General features: G+C 34.7%; 1 protein-coding gene across 3 annotated transcripts in view; it reads right to left on the bottom strand.

Annotated features, from left to right (window-relative positions):
- The window catches only part of CNTLN (centlein), a 329,566-nt gene that overhangs the window by 162,787 nt on the left and 147,177 nt on the right, over window positions 1-19,602 (bottom strand). For all 3 annotated transcript variants that reach the window (XM_086685372.1, XM_025934944.2, XM_086685371.1), the window contains exon 8: window positions 14,903-15,097. In XM_086685372.1, coding sequence (XP_086541498.1) covers window positions 14,903-15,097 — 195 coding nt within the window. The remainder of the gene's footprint in view (window positions 1-14,902; window positions 15,098-19,602) is intronic.

The raw sequence follows: 19,602 nt of genomic DNA, 5'->3' as shown, positions 1-19,602 counted from the left end.
ATGTAACACTGTGTCTCAACTATATTTGAATTAAAAGAAAACACAAAACGTCATAGCCTAGGGTAGTTGGTTGTACATGCCTAAAACGTTACCAAAAATAAATAAGTAACCTACTAAGTAAATAAAAATATCTAATAGGCTCTTGTGTATCACCAGGCCACACAGGCCATTACTCATGAGAATGATGGTACTTATTAACCACAAGCCTCAAAGGACAAGGACTTGTACAACTTTGTAACCATTGCGTCCAGTATGGTAGAGTCTAAAATAAACATTTGAAAGGTGGGGAAAATAAGGCACATTCTTATGTTAAATTATTAGGGAGTCAAAAATGTTTTTAAACATTTAATCCTATTATAATGAAATGGTAATTGAACAAGCAGTTTACAAATTTACATATTGTATGTTTCCAACTATATAAAATATGTATTCTCCATTTTCTTTGCATATCTTTACACACACAAAGAGCCACATGTAGGGTGCAAAAGTGAAAGCATACTTAGGACCTAATAGCAGGCCTCCCTTCTTAGGTCTTCTGCCACCTTCTGGACTGAAGTAGAGGCTAAGCACTGGGGCTAAGATCTAGTTTTCCTTACATCTCCTTGTATCCTCAGTATACAACCTGCCACCACTACCTGTCTTGAATTCACTGGAACTAATCTCATTTTGCCTTTTATGATGATTTATCATCATAAAAGCCCTAACTCTTATATCAGTTCTTATGGAATTATCATACTCTCATGCTAGAGAAACCCAAAAAAATGAACCAGTAAAAAGCTTGCAGATTTAAAGTCAAACTAACCTGTAAGTTTTGAATAAACCTATTATATAGCCCGAGTTTATTGCCATGCCTCTCTTCTCTACCTTACCTTTTATAAACAGACATGGTTTCAACTTCTCATTCTCTCCTCCATATCCACTTAAACTCTTTCATATTTCCCATTATGTTGTGTTTCGGTACTACATTCTGAGGTTTATAGGTCAATTTTCTAATTCTCTCTTTAGCTCAATAACTCATTGCACAAGGCTAGTCTTATTAGCAAAACAAGATAAAGACAATACAAAAATTATATAACAGACCAATTACCCTCATAAATAAAGATTTAAAAAACAAATAAAATATCAGTAAAATGAATTAATTAGCTTATGAAAGGTTGGGAATGGCTCAGGTATCAAAAAATAAAACATTTGATAAAATTTACCACCATTTATATATGATATTAATCAGGCTCCTTAAACTGATAAAAAGTATCTATAAGAAATTTATGGCTAACTTTCTTATCCAAGATGAAATACTACCTTTAAAATTAAAAAACAAGACAAGTACACCCACTCTTACTGCTTCTATTGAACTTTTGTATGGTAAAATGTAAAAACATTGGTATAACACATTAGGATTTTTTTTTAACTTTTAAATTAATTAACCCTGATTGTTTACCAGGCAATAAATACTTTATTAATTAAATCAATAAAACTAATCTCACTGAACAAATATGTCACTACAACAAATGATTCCTGTGCCTGAGTTAACTACAGAAATACTACATATATAGTAAAACTTTGGATTGTGAGTAACTTGTTCTGTGAGTAACACATTAGGATTTTTAAGGGGAAAAAAAGTGTCATAATTTACAGACTATCCACATAGAAAACCCAGAGGGATCTATAAGACATATTAGAATTAATAAGAAATTAACAGGGTGACTGGATATAAGATAAACATTTTAAAATCAACTGCATTGCTATTCAGAAGAAACAGAAAATCGAACAAAAAGACAAGTAGCTAAACAGCAACAAAAATGTAAGCCATTCAGAATCTAATAAGAGACAGTAGATATTACATATCTAATAAAGAGATATAAGACCACTATGGATAATATTATAAAACTTTGTTTAAACGAAAAGGAAGTCCTAAACTGAAGTAGACATAGCATATTTACAGATAAAAAAGATTTAAAATGCTAAAAATGTCAATTCTTCCCAAATTAATTCCCATAACATTTTTCAGGGAACTTGATAGCTGGTTACAACATTATACTGAAGAGTAAAGGATCAAGAATATCCAAAGCACTGTTGAAGAAGAATAAATTGAAGAGACCTATCGTATCAGATATCAATATTCATTATAAAGCTATAATAACACAGTGTTGTTATTTCAGAGATTACAAACACTTACCCAATGCAAATGAATACAGAGTCTAAAACAGACCCACTTAAATACAGACCCACTTATACATGAAATAAAAAATGTCAAAGGAAGCAATGCAGATCACTGACAAAAGGGCTGATTATTAACACAATAAAAAGTGCTGAAGCAGACAGATTCTTAGATTTTTCAAAAACCAAATTGAATAATCTTTTACACAATAAACAAAAATCAATTCCACATAAAGGCTTATATGTAGAAGTCAAAACTATAACACTTTAGACAAAAATATCTTTTGAGGTCAAGATAAGGTAGGATTTCTTTTTTTTTTTTTTATTTTTATTTTTTTCAACGTTTATTTATTTTTGGGACAGAGAGAGACAGAGCATGAACGGGGGAGGGGCAGAGAGAGAGGGAGACACAGAATCGGAAACAGGCTCCAGGCTCTGAGCCATCAGCCCAGAGCCCGACGCGGGGCTCGAACTCACGGACTGCAAGATCGTGACCTGGCTGAAGTCGGACGCTTAACCGACTGCGCCACCCAGGCGCCCCAAGATAAGGTAGGATTTCTTAAACAAGATACAATAAACACAAAGTCTAAGAGAAAATGATGAGGTATTCAACTATATTAAAATTAATAACCATTTTTCAAAAGACACCATAGAACATGTAAAAAGACAAGCCGCAAGAAGATATTTGCAACAATTAAAACTGAAAGCTGAGACTACTGTCTGATCTCTAAACTCACTTCCTCTCTTTGGAAATGGACACATATTTATTTCCCAATATTTGGGGGCTCATATTTCCCAATATTCTTTGCAATTCTTTGCCAAATAATGCTGGCAGAAGTAATATGTGCCACTTTGAAGCCGTATTCATAAAAACTTCCTACATATGTTTCTCTAGGCCCCTTTTCCCTTCTTTTTGGCTGGAGTAGACATGATTACAGCACGACTTTAGTAGTCAAACTGAAAGCTAACGGAGCCCAAAGATGTAAGGAGCCTAGATCTCTAAATCACTGTTTAGAAGTTGAAAATCCAAGTAATACTCACATGGGAGAGCTATGTAAAGAAGAAATAAATTATTTTAAGCCACAGAGATCTGGAGTTTATGTAATACAGAACCTTACATTATGGTCAATAATATAATAACTAACAAAAGATTAGCATCTAAAATAAAGAACCTCAACAAAAAGACAAGCATTCTAATGGAAAAATGAGTAAAAGATACAAACAGGTATATCATGTAACATAAACGTGAAATGCTCAAGCTCATTAGAAATCAAAGAAATACAAACTGAAACCAGAATGAGATACTATTTTATCCCTTTTAAGAATGCAACTAAGAAGCCTATAATTTAGACATCCACTATGGCAAGCAATTTGGCATTTTCTTGTAAGCCTGATCATTTGCATATCCATGACAGGCTATTTCACCCTTAGAAATACATCCTAGAGAAAGTCTTGCACATGTGGGTAAGGACGCATGTACTACAAAGTTCATAGCAGCAGTGTGTAAAAATTCCTATAGCTAAAAAAAATGTTCACTGACAAAAAGAGTAGATAAGTAAATTGTAGTTCATCTATACAATAGACTGTTCAGAGAAAGGGGAAAAAGGTATAGCTACACTCAACAGCCATGAGTTATCTTACAAAAATAAAGTTAAAAAAAAAAACCAGTTTCAGAGCATAGTAGACAAAGAGGAAGATATTTTTAAGGTTTAAATAAAAAAATACCAAATGATAAATTATTTAAGAAAACAGTTTTAATAGGTAGGTCTTCAAAAAATTTTAAATTAATATCCAAGAGAGTGATTACCGTTAGGAAAATAAGTAAAATGGGATCAAAGAGGAGCACGTCAAGAGTACTGGTTGGGTACATAGACATTACATTTATCTTTCTGTGGATTTCAAAGATTTAGTAATAACATTTTTGAAAAGAAAGTGAGAACATAAAGGAAAACAACATACAGAAAAACAGTTCTCTGCCACTTAGGAAAGGAAGGAATAGACCATCAGTGAAAAACCTACAAAATAAAAATAAACAAGCATGTGGTTAAAATTCACAACTCCAATCTTGTGGTCTGCTGTTAGCCACTTGATGTGAATCTCATTCACAGGTAAATATAAGGCTGAGGTTTCTTTCTTGTCCTCTACTGCAAGATATTCCTCCAAGGCAAAAAAACAGAACTTCTGCATGTGAAAGATAAACAAGCACTCTGAAATAAGAATAGGCAGTCATTCAGAATTCAGCTAGTAAAGAGCAGGGTGCTAAGAAATCAAAGGTCACAGGTTTCAATCCCATATGAACCAATTAGCTTGGCCCTTTTCTGTGGCAAACCCTGTCCGTTAGCTTACCAATAATTCCAATTATAAGTGAGATCAGGAAGAAGAGAAGATAAATCACCACCAATATAGGAAAACATTTCAAATTTACTAACATGACACAAGAAGTGCTTTTTCTATATATTAAGACAACTAATTAGTAACCTATTACTCTAAATGCCCACCATGTAATTTTCATAAAACTCTTGTGAGGTAGGTACTTTTATAATACCCATTTTACAAGTGATAAAACTGAGACTTAGAGAAATTAAGTAACCTGTCCAAGGTAACAAGGGATCCAGACTACAGAATTTATGTTGTAATCTATTACTCTAAATGTAACCCCCAAAAATCATGCACAAAAAGTCCCATCATAAGTATTTGAAAAATATAAATTAGGGATAGGAAAAACAGAAGAAATAATACTCCTACCATTTTCCCTCAACTGTATAATCCAATTGTCCACTCAGTCTCTTATTAATCAAAGACTGATGCCTGGACAAACTGTCACAGCACCATTTATCTGGGAACTTGACTCTCAGGCCCCAGTCTAGACCTGTTGCATCAGAATCTATTTTAACAACCCCCTCCACCAGGTGACTTGGATGCATATTTAAATCTGAGAAGCACTTACCTAGACTATTCTCAGGGCCTATGCCAATTCATTTCCACCAAGGTAAAACTCCTAAAGAATTTTCAAACTGACATACAGTATACTTTCTCTGTGAAAGCTTTGACAACTCTCTTCCTCTCCATACACACGTTCCTTGTAAAGCTTCTTTCCACAAAGTTTGCTCATGCTTCCATTATAGCACATTTTATAATAATTACTTTCTTGTCTGCATAGCTATCTATAAGATTCATAAAAGCAGACTATCTTATTCCTCTTTGTATTCTTTCACATTAAATCTCATACCTAGAATACAGCAGAATTTTAATAAGCACTGACTATGTAACTGATTAATGCATGAATGAATAAATAACAAATGGATGGATGGAAGAATGGATAAATGAAAAGATGAGTCTAGGTGGACTAAATCCTCAAGAAGAGTTACAGTAATGACATGATAAAGAATATGTTACTAAGTTGTAGCAAAATCCCAAGTCACCCATTTCTCTCCATTCCTTTTACTATTTCCCTGAGTCAGGGCTTCCACTTCTCTTTGTATAACTTCAGTGTCTTCCTTCCTGCTAGGAGAAATGCTAGAATAATATTTCTTGCCTCAGAATATGGCAAACCTGTTTGCCCAGTTAGTTAGCTCTGGGAATCCTGGATTCATTTTTAATTCCTCCCTTCTTCCCATACTTCACATCTAAGGCACCTTCAGATCTTGTGGGCTCTACCTTTGAATATTTCCAAACTCAAACTATGTCTCACAACTTAATCTAAGTACCCACTGAGTTTCATCTTTAACTTCACAGCAGTCTCTTAAATTTGTCCCCCAGTTCTCATCCTTGTTTCCCTGCAGTGTCTTTTCTGTATTGCAGCCAGGGTGATCCTTTGAAAACTGTGTTAGATCTTATCATTCTTCTGATTGAAACACTCCAATAGGTTCCATGCTGCATTTCTATTTGAAACACACCAATGAATTTCCATCTCACTTAGGGTAAGACCTACATCCTTATGGTGGCCTAACAAGGCCCTAGGAGACCTGAGCCCACATCTACGTTTCTGAGGTCACCCCTTACTTTTCTCCCCTCAGCTCTCTCAGATCTACCCATACTGGAGGAGTGTTAATACAGAAGGCAAAAGATCCTTGACAGAAACACAGAACTGCAGAAAAGAAGGAAGACCACTCAGATGAATAAAAATTCTATATGAATACTAATTTTTTAGTGATAATAATGATAATGTCTTACAGGGTAAAATATATATATATAGGATCAAAATATAAGACAAAGAAGACAAAAAAAGGTGAAGAGATAAAGGAGAATGTATTAAGTTCCTTGCATTGCATTAAAGTGATTAAGTAGGTGTAAGTTACACTCTACAAAGTCAAAAGACTGGGGAGTTCACTTACAATAATGGCCGAGTTGATCCTCTCAGATTAAGCCTTCTACATATAACTGTTTAAACACTGAGCAAAATATAAAAATAACTATCTGAAGATAATAGAGAATAATCAATAGAGGAAGAATCTGGACAAGAATTGATCCTTGGAAAATAGAACACCATTGAGTGATCTTCCCATTTTTATGAATTTTCACCTGAGGGTGGCCCACAAGAGATACTGGGTCGGAAGGCTAAAATTCCAATAGAAACTTACAGGAACAAAGTTTAGGCCTGCCACTGCCGCCAGAAAGGGGAAATTTTAGAAAAGAGAAAAAAGTATGACTAATACCTCAAATATTCATGCAACTAGGCAGACCTCTAAACAATCTGGATAGGTGAAAAGAACATAAAAGCAATTTAACTGCACCAACCTGAAGGGAACTAGGGCTTAGAGTTTAAGTCGAACCTAGTTAAATTCTGATTAAAAACAAAACAAAAAAACTTCAGTACTTACGTCAGTAGTACAACAGAAACCAGAGTATCTATAACATATCTGTTACAATATACACTACACAATCCCTAATTATTAGACACAGAGAAAACATTAATGTGACCCACATTCAAAAGCAAAAGAAAACCACTAATCAACAAACCCAAGGAGTCCCAAAAGTTGGAATTAAAATTTAACGATTTTAAAAGACCTATTTTAACTATTACAATAAGGACCTAAGGAAAAATATGTTTGCAAGATATAAACAAACAAGAAAACTCCTATAAATAATAGGAAAACACTATACTAATGAATCAAATGAAAATTCCAGCACTGAAACATACAATATTTAAAGAATATTTCACAGAAAGACGTAAAAGCAAATTAGGGATAACAGAAATGTCAGTTACTTTAAGGTCAATTACATTAACAGAAATTAGCTAATTTGAAGATACACAGATATTAAGATTGAAAAAATGAAGAGAGACTCACTGATCTGACAACACTAAAAAGTCTAATACAAGTGAAATGGGAATCTCAAATGGAGAGGAGAAAGGAGTCAGAAAAATAATTGAGGAAACAATGTCAACACTTCTCCCCAACTTACTGAAATAAATAAAAACAAATTTTATTTTTATTAATTAATTAATTAATTTATTTATTTATTTTACAAAAATCATGAAACCCAGCAATTGGAAGAAGGCTGGCTGACTACAATGAAAACCATACTTGGAAACAAGTAGTTAAAATGCTTAAAACTAAATTATTTTTTTAAAAGAAGCTAGACAAAGCTGGAACATCACATTTAAGTAAACAATGAAACAAAGTCCCTCTGACTTATTATCAGAAACAGCAGGGTCCAGAAGACAGGAAACAGAAATTTTTAAATTGCTCTTAAAAATATATAGAGTTTGGGCACCTTGATGGCTCAGTTGGTTGAGTGTCCACCTCTTGATTTCAGCTCAGGTCATGATCCCAGAGGGTTGGGATCAAGCCCTGCATCGGGCTCTGTGCTGAGCATGAGCATGGAGACTGCTTAAGATTCTCTCTCTCTCTCTCTCTCTCTCTCTCTCTCTTTCTGCCCCTCTCCCACTGTCTCTCTCTCTCTCTCTCTCAAAAAAAAAAAAAAGTATACATATATATATGTATGTGGGGCTCAAACTCACAGACTGTGAGATCATGACCTGAGCTGAAGTCAGACACATAACCGACTGAGCCACCCAGGCGCCCCTTAACTTTATTTTTTTAATCATTTATGTTTGTTTTTTTTATTTTTTTAATGTTTATTTATTTTTGAGACAGAGACAGAGTGTTAGTTGGGGAGAAGCAGAGAGAGGGATCTAAAGCAGGCTCCAGGCTCTGAGCTATCAGCACAGAGCTGGACACAAGGCTCAAACTCATGAACAGGGAGATCATGACCTGAGCTGAAGTTGATGCTTACTGGCTGAGCCACCCAGGTGCCCCTGTAATTTTATTAACTTTAAGTGAATTAACACTGCAATGAAAAGGAAAAAAATTGCCATAATGAATAAAAAACACAGAACCCTACTACTTTAACATAAAGACACCTATAGGTGGAAATAGAAAGGATGGGAAAAGGTATACCATGTAAAATGTAACCATTAAAGAGTTGGATAGGATCAATTAACATAAAATTGGGTTTCAAGTCAACAGAATATTATTATAATTAAAAGAGTTCAAGTAATCAGGAAGACATGATAATCAGGAATTGTATACAGTAAATAAAACACCTTTAAAGCATGTGAAGCAAAAATTAATAAAATTAAAGGGATAAATAGAAAGATCAATAATCATATTGGGAGATTCTAACACCTCTCTCTTAGCAACTGACAGAAAAACTGATAAAAAATTAAATACAAAAATCATTAAAGACAGAAGATCTGAACATTATCAACAACAATCACATAATTAAAATTGATATTTAAGGAACACTCCACCTAAAAGCTGCAGAATACAAATTATCTGCAACTATACATAAACCATATTCTGGTGATACAAGTCTCAATAAGTTTCAAATACAGTAACATTGCACAGTTACTATTCTGACCACAATATAGTACAGTGAATAGAAATAACACATATAAATTGTCCCTGACTTACAATGGTTCAGCCGTATGATGTTTCAACTTTATGATAATGAGAAAGCAATGTGAACCCAATAGAAATTGTATTTTTGAATTTTGAATTGTGATCTCTTCCCAGGACAGTAATATTGCAGTAGGATCCTCTTTCACGATGCTGGGCAACAACAGTGAGCCTCGGTTCACAGTCAGCCACATGATCGATCACAAGAACATTTACCACTATTCCATGCTCGTACAACCATTCTGTTTTCTACCTTCAGTACAGTATTCAATTCATTACCTGAGATACTCAATATTTTATTACAAAATAGGCTTTGTGCTAGATGATTTTGCCCAACTGTAGCCTAATGTAAGTATTCTGAGTACGTTTAACATAGGCTAGGCTAAGCTGTGGTGTTTGGTAGGTTAGATATATTAAGGATATTTTCTTTTTCATTAAAAATTTTTTTTAATGTTTATTTTTGAAAGAGACAAAGTGTGAGTGGGGTAAGGGCAGAGAGAGAATGAGACACAGAAATTGAAGCAGGCTCCAGGCTCCGTGCCTTCAGCACAGAGCCTGACATGGGGCTCGAACTCATGAACCATGAGATCATCACCTGAGCCAAAGTTGGACATTTAAATGACTGAGCCACCCAGGTGCCCTAAGCACATTTTCAACATACATTATTTTCAAATTAGGTTATGGGGATGTAACTCCATTGTAAGTTAAGGAAGATCTGTACAGGGAAAAGAAATTCCTAAGTATTTCAAAAGGAGGCAATACACATCTAAGTTATCAAATGGGCAAGAAGAAAATCACAAGTTAAATTAGAAACAATTTCTAAACAAATGTTTATTTATGAAGTTGATGAGCTGATACTAAAATTTCCATAAGTAGCGCCTGGGTGGCTCAGTTGGTTAAGCATCCAACTTCAGCTCAGGTCATGATCTCACAGTCGTGGGTTTCAGTCCTGCAGCAGACTCTGTGTTGGGTTCTGTGCGGACAGCTCAGAGCCTGGAGCCTGCTTCGGATTCAGTGTCTCCCTCTCTCTCTGCCCATCTCCCACTGATGCTCTCTCAAAAACAAACATGAATTTTTTTTTAAATTTCTATAAAAAAGCAACAAAGCAAGAATATACAGAACATTCTTAAAAAAGAATAAAGTGACTTACCCTATCCTCATTTCAAGAGTTACTATACAGTGACATATATGAGTGGATATTTCTCTGGACTCTATTCTGTTCTACTAATTATTTTGTCAATAATTATGCCAATACCACACTATCTTGATTTTCTTTTAGCCTGATAAATATGTATAAAAATCAGATAGTGTAATTCCTCTAATTTTTTTTCTTTTTTTTAAATTTTTTTTTTCAACGTTTATTTATTTTTGGGACAGAGAGAGACAGAGCATGAACGGGGGAGGGGCAGAGAGAGAGGGAGACACAGAATCGGAAACAGGCTCCAGGCTCTGAGCCATCAGCCCAGAGCCCGACGCGGGGCTCGAACTCACGGACCGCGAGATCATGACCTGGCTGAAGTCGGACGCTTAACCGACTGCGCCACCCAGGCGCCCCTAATTTTTTTTCTTTATGAAACTTGATTTTGCTCTTTTAGGTCCCTGGCCTTGGCCATTCCCTGCAGATCTTAGAACTGGCTTATATTTCTCAAAAAGAAAAAGAAAAGAAAGGGAAGGGAAGGGGAGGAAAAGAAAAAAGGAAAAGGAAAAGAGAAAAGGAAAAGGAAAAGGAAAAGGAAAAGGAAAGGAAAGGAAAGAAAAAAGAAAAGAAAAGAAAAAAAAAGAAAAGAAAAAGAGAAAAGGAAAAGAGGAAAGGAAAGGAAAGGAAAAGAAAGCTTCTTGGAATTGTGATTAGAATAAAATGAATGATTAATTTGGGAAGAACTGAATCTTAACAATATTTTATCTTCTGATTCATGAATTTGGCATAGCTGTCCATTTATGTATATATGTATGTATGTATGTATGTATGTATGTCCATTGTACTTTCCAGTGTATAGATCAAGTGTGTATTTTGCTAAATTTATCCTTAATTATTACATAGGCTTTGATGTTACTATAAATGGTATTTAAAAATTTTCAATTTCTAATTATTTCTTTCTAATATTAAGAAATATAACTGTTATAAAGTGATGTTGTATTTTGCAATACTGCTAAATTTACTTACTATTTCTAAGCGCTTTACCATAGATTCAGTAGAGTTCTATACAGATGTTCATGTTGTCTGTGAATAAAAAGAGTTTCACTTTCTTATTTGTAATTGGTGATTTTGTTTCTTGCCTTTTTTTGTACTAGTTAGAATCTCCAGTACAGTGTTGAAAAGAATGGACTTGTTCCTTACCTTAGAAGGAAAGCATTCAGTGTTTATATTAAGCAAGAAACAGTATATCTTACCCAAACTCTTCTAGTAAGAAGGAATATTTTGCAATTTCTATTAGGACACCAGCATCACTATGATACAAAAATCTGACAAGAAACATTCAAGAAAGGAAAACCATAGCCCAATATTCCTCATAAATATAGATGTAAAAATCCAAAGCAAAACATTAGCAAATCAAATTCAGCAATATACAAAAACAATAAAACATTACAACAAAGTTAGATTTATTTCAGGAATGCAAAATTAAATTAATAATTGAAATCAATCAATGTAATTCACCATGTTAACAGAATAAATGAGAAAAGCCTTACTATCATCTTAAAAGATGTGTTGTATACATTCAATACCTGTTCATGAAAAAGCTTTCATCAAACTATGAATACTGGGAACTTCCTCAATGTGATAAAGGACAGTTACAAAAAAAAAGATAGTGTAAGGTTTAAAAATAAGCAAAACTAAGGGTGCCTGGGTGGCTCAGTTGGTTAAGTGTCCAACTTTGGCTCAGGTTATGATCTCCCTGGTTCCTGAGTTTAAGCCCTGAGTTGGGCTCTATGCTGACTACTCAGAGCCTGCAGCCTGCTTCAGATTCTGTTTCCCTCTCTCTCTGCCCCTCCCCTGCTCAGGCTCTGTCTCTGTCTCAAAAATAAACATAAATAACTTTCATGAATCAATAAGAATCCAGCAGAAAAATGGATAAAAGTCATAAATAGAAGTTTTGCAGAAGAGGGCATGCACTTGGCTAGTAATCATTCAGAGATGTTTTTTTATCACTGATATGCACATTAGGATCAAAATAAAAAATCATACTTGAATTAGTTGCCAACAAACTAAGAAGTGTGACAATACTAAGTGTTAAGGAGGATGGGAATCAACAGATCTCTTACATATTGTTGGTGGAGTAAAATTTATGAAAACCACTTTGAAAAATAAGTATTTTGTGAAAGTAGCATTTTTATACTCTAAACCCAGGATTTCCATTCCTGGATATATATTCCACCTAAATAACCCAAATACTTATCTAGAAATGAATGTATAAATACTTATGATATAATCACATAAAATGGAAAATTTTAAATCAGTAAAAATAAATAAACAGCTAAGCCAAACAACATAAGTGAATCTTAATAACATAATGATAAATCAAAACTGCCAAACCCCAGGCAACAACACATTATGGTATTTTTATAAATTATAAAACTAAACAACATATTACTTCCTCATAATTTTAAGGCGATAAAACCAAAATAATCAGAATGAGGAGTGCCTGGGTGGCTCACTTGGTTGAGCGTCAGACTCTTGATTTTGGCTCAGGTCATGATCTCATGATTTGTGAGAGTGAGCCCCGCATCGGGCTTCATGCTGTTAGTGCAGAGCCTGCTTGGGATTCTCTCTCCCTTTCTCTCTCTGCCCTTCCCTGCTCTCTCTCAAAATAAATAAATATTAACAGTTTAGTGGTTAACTTTGGTGAGAGAATCAGGGTACCAGTTAGGGCAGGAGCATACAAGTAGATGTAAGTCATTAGTCATCTTCTATTCTTGGATTAGTTGATGGGACAAAGGCCATTTATTGTAATAAACAAACAAGTAAATTAAAATAACTAAAATAGGCCTAGGTGTGTAACATAATACTATGTCATGATACAAATTTTATGATTAATTCTGTGCACCTGTTATCCAAAAAATGTAATATAATACAATACAAATTTAAAAACTGCTGTCTTGGTGGTTGGGTGGCTCAGTCAGTTAAGTGTCTGGCTCTCTATTTCAGCTCAGGTCATGATCGAGCCCCAAGTCGGGCTCCATGCCTGCTTGAGATTCTCTCTCCTTCTCCCTCTGCCCCTCTCCCCTGCTCATGCTCTTTCTCTCTCGCAAAATAAATAAACTTTAAAAAATTATATATTATATAATATTATATTATATTATATTATATTATATTATATTATATTATATTATATTATATTATATTATATTATATTATATTATATTAAAAACTGTTGCCTAAGGTTGAATTGTTAGCAAGACAAAATAAGCTAGATTCAAAAATTATTGTTAAAGGATCATTAATAACCATTTAAGTACTCAATTATATGTTTCTGTTATTTCCATTTCTGAACTAAATTAATACATTATAAAATGTAAAGAAATGCCAAGTGCCTTAGCACTTAAATAAACTTACAGGAATGAGATTATTTTCTTTCAATACATATATATATTTTGAATTTTTTTCTTTTAGTTAGAGAGAGAGAGCACATGAGCAGGGGAAAGGGGCAGAGGGAGAGGGAGGGAGGGAGGGAGGGAGAGAGAGAGAGAGAGAGAGAGAGAGAGAGAGAGAGAGAGAGAGATTGAGAATATGAATCTTAAGCAGGCTCCATGCTCAGCCCAGAGCCTGCATGACACTTGATCCCAGGACCCTGGGGTCATGACCTGAGCCAAAATCAAGAGTCAGACAATCAACTGAGCCTCCCAAGCACCCCCTTACACTATATATTTAGAGCTGAAAGTTACCTTTAAGATTAATTTAAAGAGATATCACTGAACATTTCTATGTGCCAAACTCTGCACTTGATATGCATTCTCTCATTAATGCTTACAAAACTCTATGATATAGATAGCAATAACACTAACATTTTTGTTCATGAGGAAACTTTGGCTAAAGGGTTAGGAAGCTTGCTCAGGTTCACAAAGCTCACAGGCAGGGCTGTAATTTGATTCCAGGTTTACCTGACTCCTGAACCTGCATATTTATCTTTACATTTGCACTACCTCAGAAGCTGGAATTGCACCAGGAAGTAGGTAGAAAGGTCCTGTCCAAAAACATACATCAAGATAGTGGCAAAATTGGGACTAAATGGTAGTAAGTATCATATACCTGGCATTATGCAACTACTTTATGAGACTTCCAATTTATACTCTTTCCATTCCATTTCCTCATTCAATTTAAAAGTCTCAAAATGGGCATGACCTATTAATTTGCTGTTCATTATTATATTTCAGTCAAGTGTTTCATCATCATAACTATGCCAGTTATACCCTATATTTATTTTAATGTTTATTTATTTTTGAGAGAGAGAAAGAGAGAGACAGACAGAGCATAGGTGGGGCTGGGGGGTGCAGAGAGAGAGGGAGACACAGAATCCATGGCAGGCTGTAGGCTGTGAGCTGTCCGCACAGAGCCCGACATGGGGCTCGAACCCACAAACCATGAGATCATGACCTGAGCTGAAGTCAGATGCTTAACCAACTGAGTGACCCAGGCACCCCACCCTATATTTCTATATGTGTTTCTATATGAATCCATATTGTACATAACATTGATGTCAACAAAGAGTACAAAAAATAGCACAATATAAAACCATCTTCCAACACTTACATTCTGATATATATAAATTTATTTAAATGTGCTTTAGTCAATTGTAGGAGAAAATTTGATATTGTACTGGGTAACATTTTTAGAAAATGTCTCTCACCTGTTCTGAGTGCTCTGAATCACTTTCTTGAGGTAAAGGATAGGGTGCTCCTTGTGATTCCTGAAGCCTTTCTTTTAATTTAGCATTTTCTTGCTCTTTTTGAAATAGCTGATCTTGAAGACTAACAACACTTTGCCGGAGCATAGCTTCACTTGATTTTGTGGTTTCAAAGCAAATATGTAACTCATTGTAAAGCTGTTTCAAAAAATAGATCCAAATTTATTAACAATCAATAAAACAATCATGTCTGTATTACACACATGCATACATGTCTGTAAATATACACACATGCATATACATATCTATAAAGACTACATATGATATAATACTTGCCCTCAAGTGATTTTAATATTCCAGAAACAAGATATAAACAAATGGAAAACTAAATAATACAATCAAATATCAATATAAAACTACAATTGATATTAAAAAGGCAGTATGTATTATTGGCCAGTGTAATATAGGAAAAGCATGCTAAAATTCCTAAGGCGGGTGAAAACACTTTAAGCTTAGCTATATTAGAGGGCTTTATGAAAAAGAAAGGACCTGAACTGAGCCATAATACTATTATAGGAATTGAATGGAAACAAAAAGTCATTCTGAAGGTGGCAGAAACGTGAAAACATTTTGTACTGTTACAAGAAGAGACAGGGAGCATAAGATATATCAACCCAACTGAACTCAATATATACATTTGAAAGAAAAAAAGGAAAAACCAAGAGTCTTTCATTGAGAGTTCATTAAGTTTGACTGATATAGTCCCACTTAGTATAAATTAGCATCTAATGCTGCCAACAGGGGAGGAGGAGGCAGAAGGAATAGCAAGAGACAGTCAAGCAGTAAGACAACAGACAGAATGTAAAGACTCCTGAACACCAGATTAAGGAAGGTGTGCTTGTTCCTGTAGGCAACTGGGGATAACTGAAGACCTTCGACAGAGTGTGATAAAATAGAAGACATGTTCTGAAGCCATGATAGATAACTTAAATTTTTTTTTAACTCAAGGCAACATGAATTAAATAAATTTAAAACTAGAGTTTATTAACAGTGAGACAGTATGTGGCATGTATATAAGTGGTTTCATACAGAGTCACACATGTTTCACAATGGTATTCCTCCAGTATTCATAAACTTACTTGGTGATGAAACTCCTAACTTAAAATTGTGACAAAAGGGGTAATTCAATTTGTGATAACTGATTTACATAAAAAATCCATATGTATATTTGCTGATGACACTGGGAAAGTGACCTAAGAATCACAATATTTGGGTTTTTTAGTAGGGCTAGTAGTGAGGTAGTAAGATCTTGTAACAAAGCAAAAATCCCCAAGGTTTTTTGCTCAAATTTGGGAGTTTGCAAAATTCCCAAGCTCAAAATTATGTAGCTAATACACTAGGTCTTTAGGTTTGCTCACCCAACTTAAGATTGGGGGAATCTTCCATTAGCTGGCCTTGCCTCACAGAAAGAAATTTAACTACACAAAAGATACCAGAGTACTTTTCTGTATGTATGCTATACTTCAATTTTTTTTAAGTTTAAAATTTAATAAGGTTTGAAAAACTTCTCTAAATGCTTTTTCTCAGACACATACTTTGTCATAAAAACAAGATCCTCCAAACCACTCTGACATAATATACTCAATATACATTTTATGTCCTATCAGGGATTGTACCACTGTATTATTGTAGATACTTCAAATAACCCATTTCACTTTACAGCCAAAGTCTAAGCAATTGTTACAAAGGAAGGGTTGCCTTTATGATTTATAAAGAATTTCAGGAAATAAGTCTGTACTTTCCCTCTCAATTACCTTTACACCAGGGAGTATGTCCAATGTCCTTTCCACAGTTGAGGGCATCAGTCTAGAAGGGAAGAGAGAGTAGGAACCTGACAGCCTTTAAGGAACAATGAAGGGATCAGAGTGGGCCTTATAGTGACCTACCTGTGCTGTGTTGCTGCTTTCATGATTGAGTTCAGGTAGAAAAGGAAAAAGCAAAATCTGGAGACAAGAGCTAAACTTTCTAGAGACATTTGAAGCTAGGATAAATGAAGGTCTGCCCAACAGCATAGTAGTTGGGCAGTAACAGAGTCAGTTAAAAGATTATTTAACTACTTTCTCTCTTATTTGTATGCTTTAATAATACTAATCAGCTTTTACCCAATCAATACAAATTAATCTTTTTGTAGGAAAATAATACTAACAAATTAAATATTAGTAAGATATTTAAAATGTTAAATAACTTACAAATATCAAATTATACCTCAATTTCAAAATATTAAAAAAAAGAATTTACAAATTTCAAATATTTGAGAATCTCATGAACATTGATCAAGTGTTGACAAAGCAAAACTTATAGTTCCCCTTACACTGCTCAAGGTACAGGAAGAATGATAGTGTGTGGTTAGGACAGAGGATAAATTTCTGACCATTAGTGCCAAGGGTGTGGTATATTTTCTTTGAGTGTCATGTCTTGGGATCTTCCTTCACAGATATAAGGCTCTGAGCCTATTCGTACATGAAAGAAGGCACTGTCTTAATCTCTTTTCTCTTGTCTCCTCTCACGTCTCCCCTCTTTTTTGCCTCTGTAAAAATAGACTAACTGCTCTGTGTTCTCCACTTTGCTCTGCCATGCAGTTTACACAGGTACACTCCTATTCAGAAGTTGTTCTGGCTTGATCTGATGTAACTCTAGATACTGAGGCAAACTATCTTTCTCTGAAAATATCCATCCTTCCCAGCAGCAGGTGGAATAGAATCAAAAAGGCCCAGAACAAATCATCTAGACCAGCTCTGCTCCAGGAATTGGCACAGACTCTTTTATTCCTTGGTTCTTATTCCAAATACGCATCTCCTACTTGCCTATTTTCTTTGATGGCTGATTGGACTTCACTTATTCAACAGCAGTAAGCCCACTCAGTTGTGGACGCAGAGTAAAGGACACAAAGACAGCCCTGCAGCCATTGTTAGTTCTAGGCCCCAGGCCATCAGTAAACTTGGCAAAATAATAATAATAATATTAATAACAGTAGAGTGAGTCAAAAAAGTCTCAAGTGAGTAAATTAGGTAATATAACAAATTAATTCATCTGCTTTGGTTTAGCATCTGGAATTAGTAACTTTATTAGCAGTAACAATCGTTCAGAGTACTCTTCAGACAGGCCCTTTTCTTGACAATTTCTTTCCTCTTAGAGTCCAAAAAGCTGAAATGGATCAGAATTTTTTGCAAGATTCTGGCCTATAAAAACATTTAATCATACATTCCCTTATACACTTTACAAGTACATTATAATCCATAAATAATTTAATATGCTTACTATTCTTGATGCTGTTTATTGTTGAAGAAATTAAAGTTTAAAAGGTTAAGAGGATCTCTAGGGGATAGAAAGCAAGTTATCTCCAGAAACAGGACACCAAACTCCAAGTCCTTTAATTTTCAGGGACTTCTACTGAAGTACTCTCCTTCCCTCATTTTTATTAGTGTTAAGGAACAAGATACTTTATGAACCTTTACAATTTTGGAAGTGCATATGCTCTGTGACCCAATGACTAATTTGGCTAAAGAATAAAATTTTCCTTATTTAGTGATTAAGTATACTATTTGTTACTCTGACTGAGACAATAACTTCTACAATTGAAAACCACATCTGTTTGCAGCAGAAAAATGAGAAGAGAAACTCTGATTTAACAGGCGGTTTAAACAGAAAGAATGCATCAGCTAACTCCTTATTTTCCCAGACTGATATTAGCTTGTGTCATATAATTATCATTAAATAGTACAAAAAGTGATAAAACACATATATAGTATCCCAAACATATTAGATGGTCTGGAAATTATAAATGTTATGCAATCTCTATCTATAGTTATATCACACACATGTATATAAATGATGTGCAAAGGTAGAAAAACAATTACAACTTATAAATGGCTACAGGCTCAGCAGAAGAAAACACACTAGCTTACTTTTATTTATTTTGATGGGTCTGTCTCTTCCAGAGGAGCCCTCCACATTATTAGGTTTTGTGTATAAGACTAATGATTTGTTATGGGTACCTTTGGAAAAATATGTTTCACCTCTTCCCTGGGCTCAAAGTTTTTTCCAGTTTTCTCTCTTCACCTTTGTCTCCCTTTCAGGTTCCCCTCAACTTACCGCTGAGGGCAACTAATTTTATCTTTCCTGATAATGGAATGAATATTATGAAATAAATCAACTTAATAAATGGGAGAAAGGAGGAGAAATGGAGGGAAAACAAAAATTAAAAAAAAAAAGTTAAGAGAAGAGAATTGAAAGAAAGAGCACAGAGGAAACAGAAACTCCACGAGAAATAGTAAATTAAGAAGACCTAACTCGTGGGTGCCTGGGTGGCTCAGTCAGCTAAGCATCTGACTTCAGCTCAGATCATGATCTCACAGTTCATGAGTTCAAGCCCTGTGTTGGGCTCTGTGCTGACAGCTCAGAGCCTGGAGCCTGCTTCAGATTCTGTGTCTCCCTCTCTCTCTGCCCCTCCCCCACTCGTACTCTGTCTCTCTGTCTCTCACTCAAAAATGAATAAATATAAATTTTTTTAATTAAAAAAAAATTTAAAATTGCCATGCCATAGCATAATAAAAGAAACTACATTTTTATAACCAGGACAAAGAGTGGCTGAAGAACAATGATGACAGCCCTTTGCACAGAGGATAGTAACATGCGAGGATCCC

Source organism: Puma concolor, chromosome D4, assembly GCF_028749965.1.
Source record: "Puma concolor isolate L17-30 chromosome D4, mPumCon1.1.hap2, whole genome shotgun sequence".
NCBI classification, from domain to species: domain Eukaryota; kingdom Metazoa; phylum Chordata; class Mammalia; order Carnivora; family Felidae; genus Puma; species Puma concolor.
Note: the sequence above shows the minus strand (reverse complement) of the source record. Positions and strands in the feature narration are given on the sequence as shown.